We start from the raw sequence: 17,925 nt of genomic DNA, 5'->3' as shown, positions 1-17,925 counted from the left end.
CAATAACACTCAGAATATTGCAAGAAAGGATAATAGAGGTCTTCATTTGCTCTAAACATAATACTCATTATGAAGCACCCAAGGATTCAGGGTATAAACGTGTGCTGTGGTATCTGGCACCAAGACTTTAGCAGCAGATCCTTTAAGTCCTGTAAGTTGTGAGGTTTGGCCTCCATGGATTGGACTTGTTTGTCCAGCAGATTCCACAGATGCTCGATCGGATTGAGATCTGGGAAATTTTGAGGTCAAGTCAACACCTTGAACTCTTTGTCATGTTCCTCAAACCATTCCTGAACAATTTTTGCAGTGTGGCAGAACGCATTATCCAGCTGAAAGAGACCACTGCCATTAAGGACTACTATTGCCATGATGGAGTGTACTTGGTCTGCAGCAACATTTAGGTAGGTGGTACGTGTCAAAATAACATCCACATGAATGCCAGGACCCAAGGTTTCCCTGCAGAACATTTCCTGGAGCGTCACACTTCCTCCACCAGATTCCCTTCTTCCCACAGTGACTTTTTCAGCAATTTGTACTACAGTAGCTCTTCTGTGGGATCAGACCAGACAGACTAGCCTTCACTCCCCATGTGCATCAATGAGCCTTGGGTGCCTATGACCTTGTCACTGGTTCACAGGTTGTCCTTCACTGCATACCGGGAACACCACATAAGACCTGCCATTTTGGAGATCCTCTGACCCAGTTGTCTAACCATCACAATCTGGCCCATGTCAAAGTTGCTCGGATCCTTAGGCTTGCCCATTTTTCCAGCTTCCAACACATCAACTTCAACAACTGACTGTTCACTTGCTGCCTAATATATCCCACCCGTGGACGGTGCCATAAATGTTATTCACGTCACCTGTCAGTGATTTTAATCTTATTGATGATTGGTGTACATAAAGTGTGTCTTTGTTTTTATATTTTATTTACCTATAGCATGCACTTTAAAAAAAAAAAAATCCTGTGTCATTTTATTCCTCGTGTAGCTGTATGACACCTGCAAAAATCGTGTACAAGGAGAATACATGCCTTTTCATGTCTGGATGTGAGAAAGATATACGTAAACATATAATGACTGCATGGCCGTTGACTGTAGGCGTGGGCGATCGAATTTCCAGCCAATCAAAGATCGAGAACGCAACCACATGACCCGAAGGCAACCGCAGATAAAAGCACGTGACGTCATCCGTTGTTTACCCACAGAAGTGAGACTGTCGAGGCGCGTGCAATTTCTGTGAAAGCACAAGACAATGGCCACTGACATTGAAAGGCTGGTTTTGTTCGAAGAGGCGACCTATGACCAGTATGATTATTACAACCTAGATGAATATCCCTGTCATGCTGGAGGAAAAGGAAGAACTAAGAAAGAAATCGGATTAAACACAAACCGCCATTGTCCTGCAGGACATGAGAGAAAAATCGCAGAAAAATTCCGTAACAGTGAATTGAAGAGGAAGAGAACCAAAAGCGCTTGAACGATGTATAACTGGTAAGAAAGTGTGTATATGTGCTGTTTGTGTGTGTAATTTTGTAGTAGGACATTTTGCGGTTTACTCCTCTGTCCTATTCCTTGTGAAATGTCCTGACATGCTCCTTCGCTCAGCCTGTTGTGTAACAGCCATTGCAGTCCTTCCCCTTGTTGTTGCCAATTCAGCAAAATTTGCTGTTACTTTAACACCATACATTGTTACATAAAATACACGTGTCATTGTATTGTATTTTTTTTTCTTTGAATCATTTCTCCACAGAACCAGGAAAACCCGCACTGGAAACGACTTGAGAACCGGATCGTGGTCTAAAATGTTTGTTGAGCCTTTTCCTCCCATGTTGAACTAGAATGCGCGCACGCGCGCCACTGACGCACCTGAAGCCTCGTGAGCGCGCATCCCCGATTCCGCGTTCCCGCTTCTGGGCACGGATCTGTCCGCTGGAGTCAGGTTGCAGCTGTGCACACGAATAGCCTTGTTTTGCTTGGGTGTTGGCTCAATTTTAAAGGTGTTCTTAAGCAGCGTGTCGTCGTTATGTCTTTTTAAACGTTGTGTTGGTGTTTAGAAATCACTTGAATAACAATAAACACTGATTTAAATTGTTGGTATATGCTGATGTCATTTCCCCAGTCTCTCTCTCTCTCTCTCTCTCTCTCTCTCTCTCTCTCTCTCTCTCTCTCTCTCTCTCTCTCTCTCTGACTCTCTCTCTCTGACTCCCACTTCTGAAAATTACCAATACAAATAGTCGAGGTCATAATAATAAAGCTACAATTACTCAACTGCATGTTTATCACCTAACTCGGGTGGTTTTTATTACATAAGAACGACGGTGTGTGAACACCTATACTTTCTAAACAGTTGATCTACAGTTCTTGCATATAAACAGAAATAAAATAATTAAGAGTTGCAGATATGAAACTTAAATTTAAATAAAATGCATCATTAACAGAACCGCAAAATTTATATCAAAATGCATCAGTTGTAAAGGGTACCACTGACATACTACACTCACATAAGACAGAGCAGTATGTTAAAAAAAAAGAAAAAAAAGTCCATAACTGGCATAATGCATGTCCATCCATTTTCCATACTGCATATCCTACACAGGGTCGCAGGGAGCCTGGAGCCTATCTCAGGGAACTCGGGGCAGAAGGTGGGGGACACCCTTGATGGGGTGCCAACCCATTAAAGGGCACAATTGCACACATTCACACACCTGTTCAGTTCAGAGAGGCCTGGAGCCTATGAACTCTGGGCAGGAGGTGGGGAACACGCTGGACGGGGTACCAACCCATTACAGGTCACATGCAGACACTATGGACAATTTGGATATGCCAATCAGCCTACAGTGTACGTCTGCACTGGGGGAGAACATGCATAATGCATATATTTAATCAAATTCAGAATTGTTTGTTAACAAAAACATTTGTTCATACATCTGTTCTTGTTGATTTTGGAGACATCGAGCAAACCTGCAGTACTTACTGAACGATTTAGAGCATATGGAAAGAGCTGATCCATACTCTAATGATGGTGCTAATCCATTTGCTCACTCATTTTTCAGTAACCTCCAAGTATAAATCTTCCATCTTTTATTAAATAAGACTGGAATAAATCTGTGCACTGATTTGTAAAATTATTTGCACCAAAGGACCAAACATTTCGACAAATGTGTGTCGAAATAGTAATAACACAAAGTGTGTAGGATATTAACACATCCTTTCTGAGTGCAACTTTGATCTCATGTTGTTCCACAGTAAGAGGAAACGGGTGAATCATCGGGAGCGCAAAGCCACATTGCATCTACACAAAATGTCCATAAGAACAATATTATATAGGTAGTACAGAATCTCTGTACTTCAACCAGGTAATGTATAATTTATAATCACTTCTTAAAGGAAAAGTGCACTCTGAAACACATTAAATACATTTATACCACAATGCTGCTGAATTATCAATTCTGATTGGCTGACAGATGTTCTGAGGTGTGCAATTATTTTTCAGTAAATGCACAGCAAAACTAGTTCCAGTCAGGTCTTGACCGCATTACAGTTTCATATCACTTTGCCAAATTAACTGAAATAACGGAAAAGTTAGGCTACCGTCCACCAGAGTGAACAGATTTAACAACAAACAAAATGACAGAAAACTAAGATTTTCCAGAAATATGTATGGAATAATTGACAACAGGCCATTAAGTTGTTTTTTTTTTTTTTTAAAGGTTTACATCAGATATAGATACAAGTTGTTCTTTTTGTGGTGCCCCTAATGAAACCGTTCTTCACATCTTCTGGGATTGTCCTCACACACAGCTATTACACACAGCTAAGTTGATTAACTGCAATGTGCTTCTGGGTTTCTCTTTGTTTTTTTGTTTTTTTTACGATGTACTGTTCGGCTTCTTTAATATACAAAAAGCTAAATTTAATGAATACTTTATTATTAATCTACTACTGCTCCTTGCAAAATTTCACATTCACCACAGTAAAGTCACTCATAAAAATCCCTTATTCATTGTTTTTAGAAGAAAAGGTCCAACAGTACATCCCAAATATTTTATCATCTAAGAATCGTAACGCTCTTAAGACAATAAACTTGTGTCATCTTTTTAATTTATTTCAATAAAGTTCTCAGTAAAGTTATATGTGTGAGTGTGTGGGCGTGTGTATGTATATATGTAGGTGTATGCATATACAGTATGTATAAATGATGCTTTGCTTTCATTATCATTATATTGTATGTAATTTTTATATTTTTGCCATGTGTTTATATTTTTGGTACTTTGGCATTAATTTAAAAAAAAAAAAAAAAAGATACAATACTGTGCTGTACAAAAAATTGACGTATTTTTGTAGACCAACCCGGAACATAACATCACCCTGGTTCCCACGGCAACAAGCCAATAGGATTTTTTAAATTGACTTTGGGATTATTGCATAAAATAAGCTCTGTGACTAACAAAAGTTTGTGATCCTTACACGTTTTGAAGATAATCTTCACAAATGAACACAACGTTTATGAATTTTGAAGCCTAAATACAATCAGCAGAAGTACAAAGCTAAAGTCAGGCTATAAACGAACGACACCATGATCGAAAATACTATAAACTGATAAATTTTCAAGTCGGAAAGTTTGAGTTGGAATAGTTTGTAAGAGCGCGAGTATAAACACAATGAGAATGTAATAGAGGAGTCTTCCTGTTCGGCATGATGACGTTTAATGTCCCCAACACGACAACCTCTGTAGTCCCATTTAGCCACTCATTATCAACCGCCTTTTTCAAGCCACGTAAAAGCTTAAAGTTAAAGTTATGAGTGGGGTCTTACTGGTGTATTGTATGTTGTAGAATAAAACATAAAAATATCCTTAGCTTGTGTTAACCACAGACCTTATTTCAGACATGTAACCAAAAACCCATTCAAAACCAGAACTTATTTCTGGGTGTTAGGACACATTTTTGCAGCACTGTATAGCATTTAATGGCAAAGTTAAAGCTTTGGAAGCTGAACTGTTTGAGCAGAGTGTACAGATGAGGAGGTGAGACAGCTGGGTAGATTAAAGGAATAAAGCACTGCTGAATCACTCTTTACAGGTAGACATAAAACAAGGGCTAAATCCCACTGGCTCCACTGGAAGCAGGCAGTTAGATGGCATTGTGGGTAATGTAGGAAACTTAACCAAGGTGACAATATAGCAAAATGTCAATGAGGCTTAAGACTTTCAATATAATATAAATCTTGGACACAACTGAGGATCGAGTTAATTATATAAAAGTTGTTCAGGGTGGACTTTTCCTTTAAGATGCACATTTACGTATTTTGCTGTCCTTATAAGTGCATGTTTCAATAAACCTAGATCATTAAAAAAATGAAATAAAACATATCATTTTTAAGACAGCAATATTCAGGGTGCAGGAATAGGCAACGCCCAGAGGAGGTTAAAATAAGTAAAGTTACTTCATTTTCTTCATGACTCATGCACTTCCTCAAACAAGCAAAGCTTACAGGCACTACCTTCCTCATGTGGAAAAATTCCATTTTAACAGACAAGAGCACGGAGAAAGAAAATTCACATTGCGTGAAATGATGTAGTTTTGCCTCAACATGTCATTTATTTGGAAGTTAATTTCGAACAACCTTAAAGGCACAAGAACTCACCGTATAATTTTGAAATTGCCTTCAGAGTGAGTAAAATTAAATAATAATTAAAAAATGAACCTCAAGCACATTTGGGATGTGGAAGTGTCAAGTCATAGTTTGGATGAAGGTCCATGCTCTATACAATAAACAAAACCTTTTTTTAAAACGTTCTTATGACTAACCTAAATATATATTTGAGGTATATTCAGCATTCCAGAGAAACCTGAGTGGCCTTATTCTGTGTTAATCATTCATCATGCATAGCATATCAATCGAGAAGTACTTGTTACTGTATGTAGTAGGTGTCAATCTTGTCAGTATTAGAACAAGTGTGTGGACTTAAACGATATACAAAATGTTATAGAATGCCATGCATAGCTTAGGAAGCATGATACTGAGAATCAGTCTTATGTACCGCATACAGACTATCGACATAGTAAAGCCAACAGCACCAATAAAATATCCACTTAAACAAAAACCAAAAAAATCCTGTGGCTTCACAGGACTTTTAAACAATGGGCAACCAACATCCAAATAATCACAGCTGAGTTTCGCAAAGAACATGGTTAAATGGTAGAGCGAGCATCACATTGAACACTCTACATCTCTACCAGATCAGATGACCGTAATATTGAGATGCTCTTGGGGGAAAATGGGCTGAGGAAAGGACGTGGTCTTACCTGTCTATCAGTGGTGTTGTTTCTATGTTTAGAAAGGTTTCAGTGGTCTGGCTTTCTGAAAATGGAGGTTATAATTCTTTGGATTTCTAGTTCTAAAACAGCTTCCACCAATTTCATCCAAATCGCTTCGTGTCTGATAGTAGAACTGATCTGGATCAATTCATTGATTTCAAAGGCAACAATTGAAGTAAATCTATGCAACAATCATAAATCGATTGTCTATTTTAATCGATTATTATCGAAAAAGCACAAAACGGTGTACAAAAAAAAAATATATATATATATACACATTTTTAAATAACTATAGATAATTTATGGGCTAGCAAGGTAATTTGCCCATAACTGTTGTACTTTTAAAAGGATCCTCCTTTTAAAAGGATGTCCTCGTCATTCACGAATTGACAGCATCCTTACCCCAGATCCTGAACAAAGCTGGTCACATATTGATCTGAGGATATTAAATTGACTTGTAGCAAATCTGATGGCATACAGAATTGTTGCCTTATAAATCAAAATGATATCGTGTGGAAGCCTCACCTCCAGTAGAACACAGGCTTTACAGCTTAAGTAACGTTCTCAGACACCAATCAGTCATTTCTTTCCAACCAAAATAACAACATATGCATATAACACGGTCATTTTCTATAAAGTGTACAAAGCAACTGCATCTCGAAATACTCAATTTTACATTTGCGCCATTAATCAGCTAGAAACAGCCATTGGTGTTTCAGTTACCATTAATAATAAATGCCCATATAATTGATTCAGTATAAAAACAAAGTTTAAAATGGCCTGAAACTGGGTGTTGATAATATGAGACGTAGAATTAAGGCCGTGGTTACACGCCAAGCATCTAGTCACCACGTAGGCCCCTGCTCATTAACACAATTGGTATTCATAGAGATCAGGCGGTAAACAAACTAGTTCAAAACAGGTAAACAAACTAGTTCCAGAAACAGTACGGCCACTCGAGAGGTGCGTCATGAGCCAAGGCTCTCGCGTAGTTAAAGGAAAACATGCAAGCATTCATAACAAGGTAAGCTCACCTAAATATGCATCCAACTAAACTGGCTGTAGAAACAGGTTAAAAAAAAAAGAAAAAGAAAAAAAAGCTTCCAGTATCAAACCACTGGTGTATGCAAATTATTCAAAAGCTATTGGAGGGTGTGCAAATTGTGTCATTTGTACAAAGAAGAACAAGACACTTTTGTTTAGGAAAGTCATTCCTAAACACTCAATCAACGGTCCATGGTTTATACTCTTTAAAAGGTGAGTACTTTCGGCATTGCCTTATCCAGCGTTTGGGCTTCAGAAGAGAAAACAAAGTCGCCTACGAGTGGAATCAAAGTCAACATGTAGTTGAATGCATCAGGACTTCAGATATCTTAAAAACATTTTGCCAGTCCTCTGAGAGGCTTCATTAAGGGGAATCGTTGAGAATTCCTGTGAGACCCTGTCCAATGTTCTCACTTATAACGTCAGCAGAACAAAACTATACAAAGCCTCTCAGACGAGTGGCGAAACATCTTCAAGCCCAGCCACATTGATGTACTACTGCTATCCATTCCAAAATGGTCCGGACATTCATGCACTTTGCTGTTAAACTTGATAAAGCACCACTAGAAGCCCTGAGGTGTACTAGCTCTTTGCCGTGTGGAGTTTACGCCGAAAATACTCCGGCGCTGCTTCCTGTAACCAGTCGGCGTCCACCAGACACAGGTCCCTCATGTAGCAGCGTGATGTATGCAGGAGCTCATTGAACACCACGTAGGCCGGCTTGGCCTGGAACAGGACGGAAGACGGGTGGATAGCAACGGTCTGGTGGGTGTCCAGAGCCACATAGGTGCCATCTGGCTGTAGCTCAGCGGCGTTGGCGAACATGCCGTGGGCCAGGCAGCGCCGCACATTAGCCAGTTCAGACAGTGAGGATTCTAGCTTCAGTCCCAGCTATAGAACAAAAAAACAATGCTGAAAGCTCCTCTTGTTGATTCACTCATCAAAACCTTCTAAAAGGACAGAAACAATGTAGACCTTTTTGTTCACAGTATTGAATAATTCAGTACCTTAATGCAAATGTCTCTCAGCTGGGCTCGGACTTCAGCAACCAGACCCATGTTTCGGCTGTTTACAAAGTTCTCCCTACACCACTCCTGCATTGAAGAGCAACACCAAAAGACAGTGAGGCTTGACTTTATGCAAACATATGAGTTACCAGCTTATTGGATAACTTTCATCTACAGTTTTTGTCCATTTTTAGGTGCAACTACCATGTTGGTGACTTTAGGTGTGTAATTACCGAGTGTAGTCGAAGCTTTGCAATGCACAATGTCTCAAAACCCATTCTATCCCATCTATCATGAAAAGGTACCACCACAGGATTACAGATATAATTCAGAAAGGGAACATGAAAGTATGTCAAAGTATGTGTGGCGCTGCAACTAATGTATCAGATACAACAGCGTTATTGGGATTTTAAACACTTCAATTGCACTGCTGTTTTGAGAAACAGTCTACCAACCCAATATAACAGTTAACAGCGTCTGAAACTAACTAATGGGGGCTACAAAGTAGTCAAGTCAAAAAGACGAGTCAAATCTCTAACTGCACCTACTACGAGGTGGTCCAACAAGACAGATTGTCTAATCAGTCAAAATCTTGACAGAACTCAGGCACCTACCCTATTTCCACTGACTTTCTTGAAGGCCCTGTAGATGTTCAGCAAGGTCACGTGGTCTCCTTCACTGGAGATGAATTTTCTGCGTACGGCAAGCACCTCGTCTCGGCGGGCAGGAGGGTTGTAGAGCACAGAGTCCACGGAGAGCAGAGAGATAATGGTCAGAACCTCTTCGGTACAGGAGAAGTCTGGAGAGATCAGGATGGTCTGCAAAACAATATTAAAAATACGTAAGTCACGTGGCCAGCTACAAGCATAATCCCCATCATGTCTCACAATGGTGATCCAAACTCCAGGGAATGTTCTGCACCGCTGGTCAACCAAAAGTGCTTGCTTGTGTGTTAAGATGCATGTTAAAATATGCAAAAGTTGTACACAGATTCCCCCAGGAGACCACTCCGTGGTGTTTCATCATATAGGGGGGCAAGCATGTAGCATGACCTCATGCTACTGTACCCAAGCAAGACAGCACGTATAATCTAAAATGGTGCACTTATATAGCGCTTTTATCCAAAGTGCTTTACACAGTGTCTCATTCACCCATTCACATACACACACCAATGGTAGCAGAGCTGCCATGTAAGGTGCTAACTTGCCATCGGGAGCAACTCAGGGTTCAGTGTCTTGCCCAAGGACACTTAATGTGGGCCGGGAATCGAACCGCCAACCCTACGATTAGTGGACACAGCCGCCCCTAAGACCTACCATGAAAATTTTGGGCTTGAATCCTTGGCTTCTGCCAAACAAACAAAGAACCATTAAGCTCCACACACTTGGATTTTGCACTCATTTACATAAAGCTATTAATTTTTATGCTGCTATGACTGTTGAGATCACTTGTAATTCTTCTGCTGTGGATGGATTCCCTAAATTGCAAAAAATAGATTTGCAAAAACAGTCTCATCCTTGCTTCAGTGGATAATTTCTCCTGGATACTGTAGATTTGTACCAAAAGAACTGCTGCTATAATCGTAAAGACTTTCCTATGCTCATAGTGAACATCCCTTCAACACACTTTATAATATACAGTTGTAGAAGAAAAATTATTTATAACAACACCGTCTGGTGTCACCCAGAAAAGTATGGGTTCTCTTTAAAATATGGTTCTTCTTAAAGTTCCTTCCCCATGCCATCTCAGGATATATTTCCTTGCCACTGCATTGTCTGGGTTGCTCATTGGAGATTTATACTATATTATATAATAGATATTATGTAGATAGACAGACAGATAGATAGATTTCTCTCATTGTGTCTCTACTGTAAAACGTGCTATACAAATAATAGTCTAATTTAAAGGGGTCATGGCATTTTTTTTCCTTCCCCGAGGTGTAATTATAACATTAGGAAAGAAGCTATAGTAGATAATCAGATATTTGGCCGTGTTTTGACCAAAATCTTATCCATCCATTGTCTAGTTAAAATAATAATAATAATAATAATAATAATAATAATAATAATAATAATTCCACATACATCCTACGAACATACTTGTTCTTGAGATACCGTGCTTACGAGAATCTCAGATAGACAGGGTGAACAGAGAACCCCCCAAAAAATGCCCCCACCACTGAGTGACAGAGGCATAAAAACACATGCTACAAGAGGACAATCCCAATTACTTTAGCAAATCGAGGTTCCAAGGGAAAGCATGCCATCTTTTTGCCCAGAGGAGTGAGCAAAACCCGATCGTCCTTCCTCTCCACAGCTCCGAGGAGATCCAGCTGCTCCCCTGCCATTCGCATCGACTCTATCCAATGACACAAGCAACAGTGTTTCTGCAGATGCACGATTATAAAATAATATTTTTTCTCTTCCAGAAAGAATTCTATTATTATTATTATTACTATTATTATTATTATTAATAATAATAATAATAAATTAAGTAATTAATTACATAATAAATCAAATAAAACATCTACAAATCATACACATGCCCTGTATTAAGACAAAAGGACAAGAAGTTGATTTTTAAAAATTACAATGGAGATCAACGGTAAAGGTTATTACCAACCAATAACAATAATTATTGTACTAACAATTAGAGCCGAAAAGTAAAGTCGGAAAAAGTACAGACCTCTCTCTCATTCCCATCAGAAAATACTAATTGTGAGGCTGCCAATCATTTCAAAAGCAGTGCTTTTGAAAAGAAACCATGCTATTTATTAATATAACATTAAAATAAACCTGCCCCGCATCCCGTTTATATTTTAAGCGCAAGATATCGACTTATTGCTAGCGTTATTCATTTGTAGATTACATTCTTTTCAGTGTCATGAAGGGTGCCAATAATTCTGCATATACAAAAACCACATGTCTCTTACCAGGTGACGGCTTGGACATGAAGTCAAAGTTGAGCACATCAGGAACACCCAAAGCCAGCAGCTGCAGCATTACACCAGCCAGATTACACCTACAGAGATAATATAGGACAGGCAAATAATGACAACTTATAATATGCATTATGAATTATATTACATACATTTAAAAAATTGTGACAGCGCTACTGTATTTGCACTGTTTTGATTAACTACATACATACAATGTAAGGCTGTAATCCTGAATGAAGCTAATTAACAGAAAGATTGTGCCATCTCTACTACACTGTACCGTTGTATTTCAGGTACAGTCATGTTTGCTAGGTTGTCGAACTCGTTTTCGGTGTAGAGGCGGTAACAGGAGCCAGAGTCTTCTCTCCCTGCCCTGCCTGCCCGCTGCCAGGCCTGCGCTTTGGACACCCGCTGCACGGCCAACACCTCCAGACCGCTGTCTAACAATACATAAGACAAAAACAGCATCTCACATGAATGATGATGAATTATGCACATTTATGCTTGCAACTTTATTCTTTTTCTTTGGATGTCATACCATCAGTATCACAATCTAACATCTACTCAATAGTGTTATTAAATATAAACCCCTGGTGTCTGAAATGACATGCCTCCAAATAAATCAACACTCGTATGAATAGGTGGTAAATACTCTATAATATTAGTTTACATTAAGGTGCTTATTCAGAGTGTAGTAGATGGCACAGCTCCACCACATGGTATTTAGATGGTATTGCAATCACTCAGACAGGGTATAGAAATGACTTGTGCTCTACAAGTACATGTAAAATATTATCCACATTAGGAAAATTAGAGACCTAATTACATTTTATACTATGGCAATAGGAAATGCTAGTTTCTGATTGTCTGCCTTCAAGTTATTTGCATTATTTACTAATTGTAATGGATCATTATTAGGTGTGGAACACAATGGCACTATCTATATCTGTTTAGTGCTCCAAATATCCTTATTCGGATTTAATCATTAAGTGGGCGTGGCCTAAACATGAAGCAGGCGTGCCACCGGAAACGGTGAATTCTGGCTCTGACAGTTCCTCAACATCAGCTACATCACTCCAGTTCATATCTGCTCTCAATTAATGATGTGTGCCAGACTGTTTATTTCAACTCTATGCACTCCTCATTCGTTTTTGTTTCTACCTGCCTAAACAAACTAGTAGCCAGGTGAGTGAGTGCCACATGCTAACGATAATAAATGTTGTTGTTCTTTGTCACGCAAGCTTCATATCGGAGTGCTGGCTCACGCCCACAGGAAAAGTAAAAACCTCTCATTCGCATGACTTTATGTCCTCATCCTGATGCACACCTCTAGTCTCAACTAGATAACACCATGTGAACCATGTAAATCCACCTGCCTAATATTGTGTAGGTCCCTCTTAAACAGCTCCTACTTGTCGAGGCATGGACTCCACAAGACCTCTGAAAATGTGCTGTGGTATCTGGCACCAAGACTTTAGCAGCAGATCCTTTAAGTCCTGTAAGTTGTGAGGTTTGGCCTCCATGGATTGGACTTGTTTATCCAGCAGATCCCACAGATGCTCGATCAGATTGAGATCGGGGGAATGTGGAGGCCAAGTCAACACCTTGAACTCTTTGTCAAGTTCCTCAAACCATTCCTGAACAATTTTTGCAGTGTAGCAGGATGCATTATCCTGCTGAAAGAGACCACTGCCATTATGGAATAACGCTGCCATGAACAGGTGTACTTGGTCTGCAACAATGTTTAGGCAGGTGATGCATATCAAAGTAACATCCACATGAATGCCAGGATACAAGTTTTCCCGGCAGAACATTGCCCAGAGCATCACACTTCCCTTCTTCCCATAGTGCATCCTGGTGGCATCCCTTCCCCACGTAAGCGACAGACAAAAACATGATTCATCAGACCAGGTCACCTTCTTCCATTGCGCCATAGTCCATTTTTGATGCGTTGTAGGTGCTTTCGGTCATGGACAGGGGTCAGCATGGGCACTCCGACCGGTCTGCAGCTATGCAGCAAGTTGTGATGCACTGCATGTTCTGACACCTTTCTGTCATTAACTTTCAGCATTAACTTTTTGAGCAATCTGTGGTACAGTAGCTCTTCTGTGGGATCGGACCAGACAGGCTAGCCTTGGCTCCCATGACGCACATGATCCTGTCGCCAGATCACCGCTTCTCCTTCCCTGGACCACTTTTGGTAACCACTGCATACCAGGAACACCCCACAAGACCTGCAGTTTTGGAGATGATCTGACCAAACACAATTTGGTTAAATCGCGCAGATCCTTACACTTGCCCATTTTTCCTGATTCAAACACATCCACTTTGAGAACTGACTGTTCACTTGCTGCCTAATATATCCCACCCGTGGACAGGTGCCATTGTAACGAGATAATAAATGTTATTCACTTCACCTTCGTCAGTGGTATTAATGTTACGGCCGATCGCTGTAACTACATCGGAAACAAGCAGTATTTAAGCTTTTTAACAGTATTAAAGACTTGGAATAGCTCAATGAACTACTTGATTGCCATCAATTGAGTCTTTTCCTAAAATACAACCCCAGCTTTAAGTACTGTTTGAATGATGGACATCGGCGCTCTCACCTGGGTTATAGCGCTTGGCCTTCACCATTCCTGTGTCAATGACGTATTTAATTCCAGAAATAGTTATAGACGTCTCGGCGATGTTGGTTGAGAGGATGACTTTTCTGCAACCCTGATATGCAGAGAGAGAACGTTAATACAGATGACACAAAAAACAGAAACTCTGGTCAACAAGGTCAATGGTTGACCTAGAGGAAAACGTGTAACCCTTTAGGGTGTGGGTATGAAATGGAAAGCTACAAAGAGAATAAAACACTAATGGAGGTGTGTATGATGACTGAGTTTGCTTCTTATTATTTTTTACGCGATTAATAGCTTCTAATATGAAATGTAGACGCATACAACAAAGTAAACGAAAATATCATTACAGAAAAAAAAAAAATAAAATAAATAAATAAAATGTTTCTACAAAATCGGTTGCTAAATTTATACTAGAGACAAACTGGCTTTGTGATTATGGGCAACATTTTTCCCTGTATTGGACTGCATCATGGTACAAAGCTGTGCATTAAACACTCCAGTAATGAAATGAAATACAAAATGCAATATGTCTGCAAGTCAGCTAGATCCTTTTAGTATTAGTATTGAGGCATTTGCTTTTCTATCAGTGCTGCTCCGTTTCACGTGAATACACTTTGTGGGTTTGAAAATTATCACAGATATGAAATCTGAACATAATCCTTAGGAAATCTATGAGGAAACATCAACAAGGGTACCTTAGGTGCAGGCTGAAAGACCCTGAGCTGCTGGGCAGGAGGAAGTGATGCGTACAGAGGGATCACGATCATGAGCCCGCAGGTTTCAGGCAGGTGTTTGGCGATGTCCCGACACGTACGAGCCAGCGCTTCGATCTCCTCCTGACCCGTCATAAACACCAAGATGTCATGGGATGGAGGAGCTTCCTGTGTGGCCAAAGATACTTATTAGGGACACCGGACAGCACTATAAACAAATTTATTCTTCATCACCCAATATTATGATGAAACAAACATTAAATGTGAGTTATGTTCAACAGTGGTCCTGTTCGATGAGAGAAAAACGCTGCTCAGAGCTAAAATGTTAGACAAACACTTTTGGCCTTTTTATCGGAGGCATAAACACGATATACTTCATCACCAGAGACATCAGGAAAGGACATCATCTGTAGCTCCTCCCATGGATTCAGATAAATACTCACTTCCATATTAAATGCACATAATATAATTAACTAATAGGAAATATAATACACGTCCACGTGAGAAAATGACTAACCTGGTGAATCTGAAAGATGGAGACCAGCGCTGCGTGTAGGTAATCGGACTGCGGCTGCTTGGTGTAATAGATCTGAATCTGGTGCTGTCGACCCTCCAAGTACAGCACAGGAGACTTATTAAAATACTGAGAGAACAGGTCTACATCCATGGTGGCAGACATCACAATGACCTGAGGATAGAAAATAAAATGGATGAGAAAGGAGCTTCAAATATGGCTGGACAGTATAATGAGATCATTTCAACTGCAAAAAAACAAACAAAAGACATCTTAGCAAGTGAAATTAACTGAAAGAAACTATGTCTACTATTTCACATTATCCGATTAAAAACAAATATGAAATTATTCAATTCAATTTATTTTGAAACATTTTTACCGATTTCAAGACTGAAACAGATTCTGTCGGCAAATAATTTGGCTCATTTGAAGCATTTAGAAAGATTTTCTAGAAAGAAACTAAATTATATGCCAATAGAGTAAGAAAATGTAAAGATTGAAAGTAGTAAAAAGAAATGTCTAGAAATAAGTTTAATATTATATTATATTTAATATTATATTTGGGGTATTGTAATTGTATCATAGGAAATACTAGATAGATTTGACAACATTCAAGATATTTTCTCTTGCCGTCTTTTTTTTATTTTATATGTTTTTTGGTGTTGATCTTGTAGTAATTTTGTTTCACAAATGAGAAATTCCTCTTGTTTTTGGTGTTAATAATAAATTTTATAGACATTAAACAAAAGTATCCAGTCAGCAGCTGATTAGATGCTTTTAACGTTTCGTACTGTTTTGAATATTTAAAAAAAAAAAAAAAAAAAAAAAGAAATGTTTAGAGCTTTTCTTTAAATCTTTTTTTTTTTTTTTTTTTTTTTTTTTTTTTAAATATGTACTTAAAAGATATTGACTTTTTAAAATTTTAAATTTTCCCTCCTTTTCAGAGTCAATAATTTAGTTTTGTTCGTTTGCATACATGTCGTGTACCGTAGAAATGCTTACACATATCGTGATATTTTTGACATTGCCCACCCCTAGTTTGAAGTCTCGAGCTCAATATTCACCCATGTTAGTTCCTCACCTTTAGAGGGATCTTATTCTGCTCTTTGCGTTTGCGCTGGGCGGACTTGACCACTCCAAAGAGGACGTCGGTGTGAACGGTGCGCTCGTGAGCTTCGTCCAGGATCACAACCGTGTAGCGCAAAAGCAGCGGGTCTCCGATCGCCTCTCTGAGCAGCATGCCATCAGTCATGAACTTCAGCTTGGTTTCTGGGGAGGTCACGTCCTCGAATCGTACTGTGTAGCCCACCTTTGGAATTGTTGGAGTTATGTTTTTTGGAAAAAAATAAATAAATAAAATCAACAGCTCAAAATGGTACCAAATGTATGAATGAGATCATACATGTATTCCAAAAGATGCATGAACAGTTGCTCAACCCACCAGTTTTCCAAGTTGAGTTCTCTTTTCCTCTGCCACTCGTCCCGCCAGCGAGATAGCAGCCACACGTCGAGGCTGAGTGACCGCGATGATGCCCTGCCGACCGATACCAGCTTCATAGAGGTACTGAGGGATCTGTGTGGTTTTTCCAGAGCCTGTCTCTCCTACAGAATAGAGCAAACAGGTCATCAAGAAGTGGGGTACTTTGTAGGGACCAACTCAATGTAACGATGGTTTTTGTCCTTTCGTTTCTCACAGCTATTCATGCTTTTTAAAATTGGATCAGTGTCGTATCAGAATTCGAGTAAATATTAGAGCTAGTCATCTCCTTGGACTCGGAAATGAGTCATTGCTACGTAAACGCAAACAACACTAAACATCATTCACTGGTTTGTAAACAGAAAGCTAAACTACACCACACACTTACACAGAAAATGTGTGGAAAGCATTGCTGAGTAAGTTTATACAGTGTTAATAAACAGTAAAACTGCTCCAGCTGATTGCAAAGTTCACAAACAGGTGTACCTGATTAAACCGTCCATTGAGTGTAAATCTAAGATAGTGGTAACTCATAACTCTACAAATCATTGTACAAGTGTCAGGAAAAAGTAAACTCATTCAAGCTCACAAAGTCACCATTTACTCAAGTGCTTGCAGGGTTCTTATATATTAAAACTTTCAACTAGAAACTCTGACAGCAATAACACTGCTTTCCTTTATTACAAACATAACTATATTTCTAACATCAGGGAGCCAGCTGTAGATTTCAGCGGTTGTTGTAGTTTCTGTAGCAAGGAAGAGATCAAAGCTCTAATCAGATACTGTTGTTTTCTGTGTACAACCTGCATGCTAGGCGAGCTTAGCATCACCTCTATATAGTGGAAACTCTTACCGATTAACACAGCATTGTGCAGCTGTCTCAGCTGGTCGATGAGCTGAGATTTGGCCTGATAAATAGGAAGCTGTTTTCTTTGCACGTCTATTGTACTGGGCGCATTTCCCTTCTTTGGCAGCAGCATTCCAGGCTTTTTGTTTGTAGGGAAAAAAGGGGAGCCCGGCTTAAATTTCTTGGCCGGAGGAGGATCGGGGTCGTGGGGCATGATCCGGAAGAAGCGTCGAGCCGATATTAACCCGTCCTACTCCGACTCAATACCAAAACAGGCAAAACAGCAAGTTTTAAGGTTTAAAAAAATTAATTTAAAAACCTTCGCCACTGCGGTTGTTTATCTATTCTTAAAGGAAATCGCCTCTCACATGGCTCACGCTCCGACGTCGCATGGAAATGACGTAAGAGCTAGCGATGCGTCGTTCACCAAGACC

General features: G+C 39.5%; 1 protein-coding gene and 1 long non-coding RNA gene across 2 annotated transcripts; one reads left to right on the top strand and one right to left on the bottom strand.

Annotated features, from left to right (window-relative positions):
* The first annotated feature begins 1,010 nt into the window (after positions 1-1,010).
* Positions 1,011-2,098, top strand: LOC108259878 (uncharacterized). Its single transcript, XR_001811017.3, has 2 exons — positions 1,011-1,492; positions 1,752-2,098. It is a non-coding gene; the product is annotated as an uncharacterized LOC108259878 (long non-coding RNA).
* A 3,480-nt stretch (positions 2,099-5,578) lies between these two features.
* On the bottom strand, positions 5,579-17,906 carry dhx33 (DEAH (Asp-Glu-Ala-His) box polypeptide 33). Its single transcript, XM_017459636.3, has 12 exons — positions 17,498-17,906; positions 16,609-16,769; positions 16,249-16,476; positions 15,171-15,341; positions 14,636-14,821; positions 13,920-14,031; positions 11,591-11,750; positions 11,305-11,393; positions 10,603-10,730; positions 8,987-9,190; positions 8,373-8,459; positions 5,579-8,256 (listed from the first exon to the last, which is right to left on the bottom strand). The coding sequence occupies exons 1-12, from the start codon at positions 17,703-17,705 to the stop codon at positions 7,948-7,950; spliced, it is 2,043 nt and encodes a 680-aa protein (XP_017315125.2). The 5' UTR covers positions 17,706-17,906; the 3' UTR covers positions 5,579-7,947.
* Positions 17,907-17,925: the final 19 nt, after the last annotated feature.

Source organism: Ictalurus punctatus, chromosome 28, assembly GCF_001660625.3.
Source record: "Ictalurus punctatus breed USDA103 chromosome 28, Coco_2.0, whole genome shotgun sequence".
Classification (NCBI taxonomy): domain Eukaryota; kingdom Metazoa; phylum Chordata; class Actinopteri; order Siluriformes; family Ictaluridae; genus Ictalurus; species Ictalurus punctatus.
This window is presented reverse-complemented; position numbering and strand designations above follow the sequence as displayed.

What these genes read in the sequence shown, in the direction of transcription:
- dhx33 (XM_017459636.3), bottom strand. Translation starts at nt 17,705, where the DNA reads ATGCCCCACGACCCCGATCCTCCTCCGGCCAAGAAATTTAAGCCGGGC. An exon ending in AGAATAAGATCCCTCTAAAG is followed by an intron (nt 15,342 to 16,248) that starts GTGAGGAACTAA and finishes TTCTATCCTCAG; the next exon opens with GTCATTGTGATGTCTGCCAC. An exon ending in ACTGTACCTGAAATACAACG is followed by an intron (nt 11,394 to 11,590) that starts GTACAGTGTAGT and finishes TTATCTCTGTAG; the next exon opens with GTGTAATCTGGCTGGTGTAA.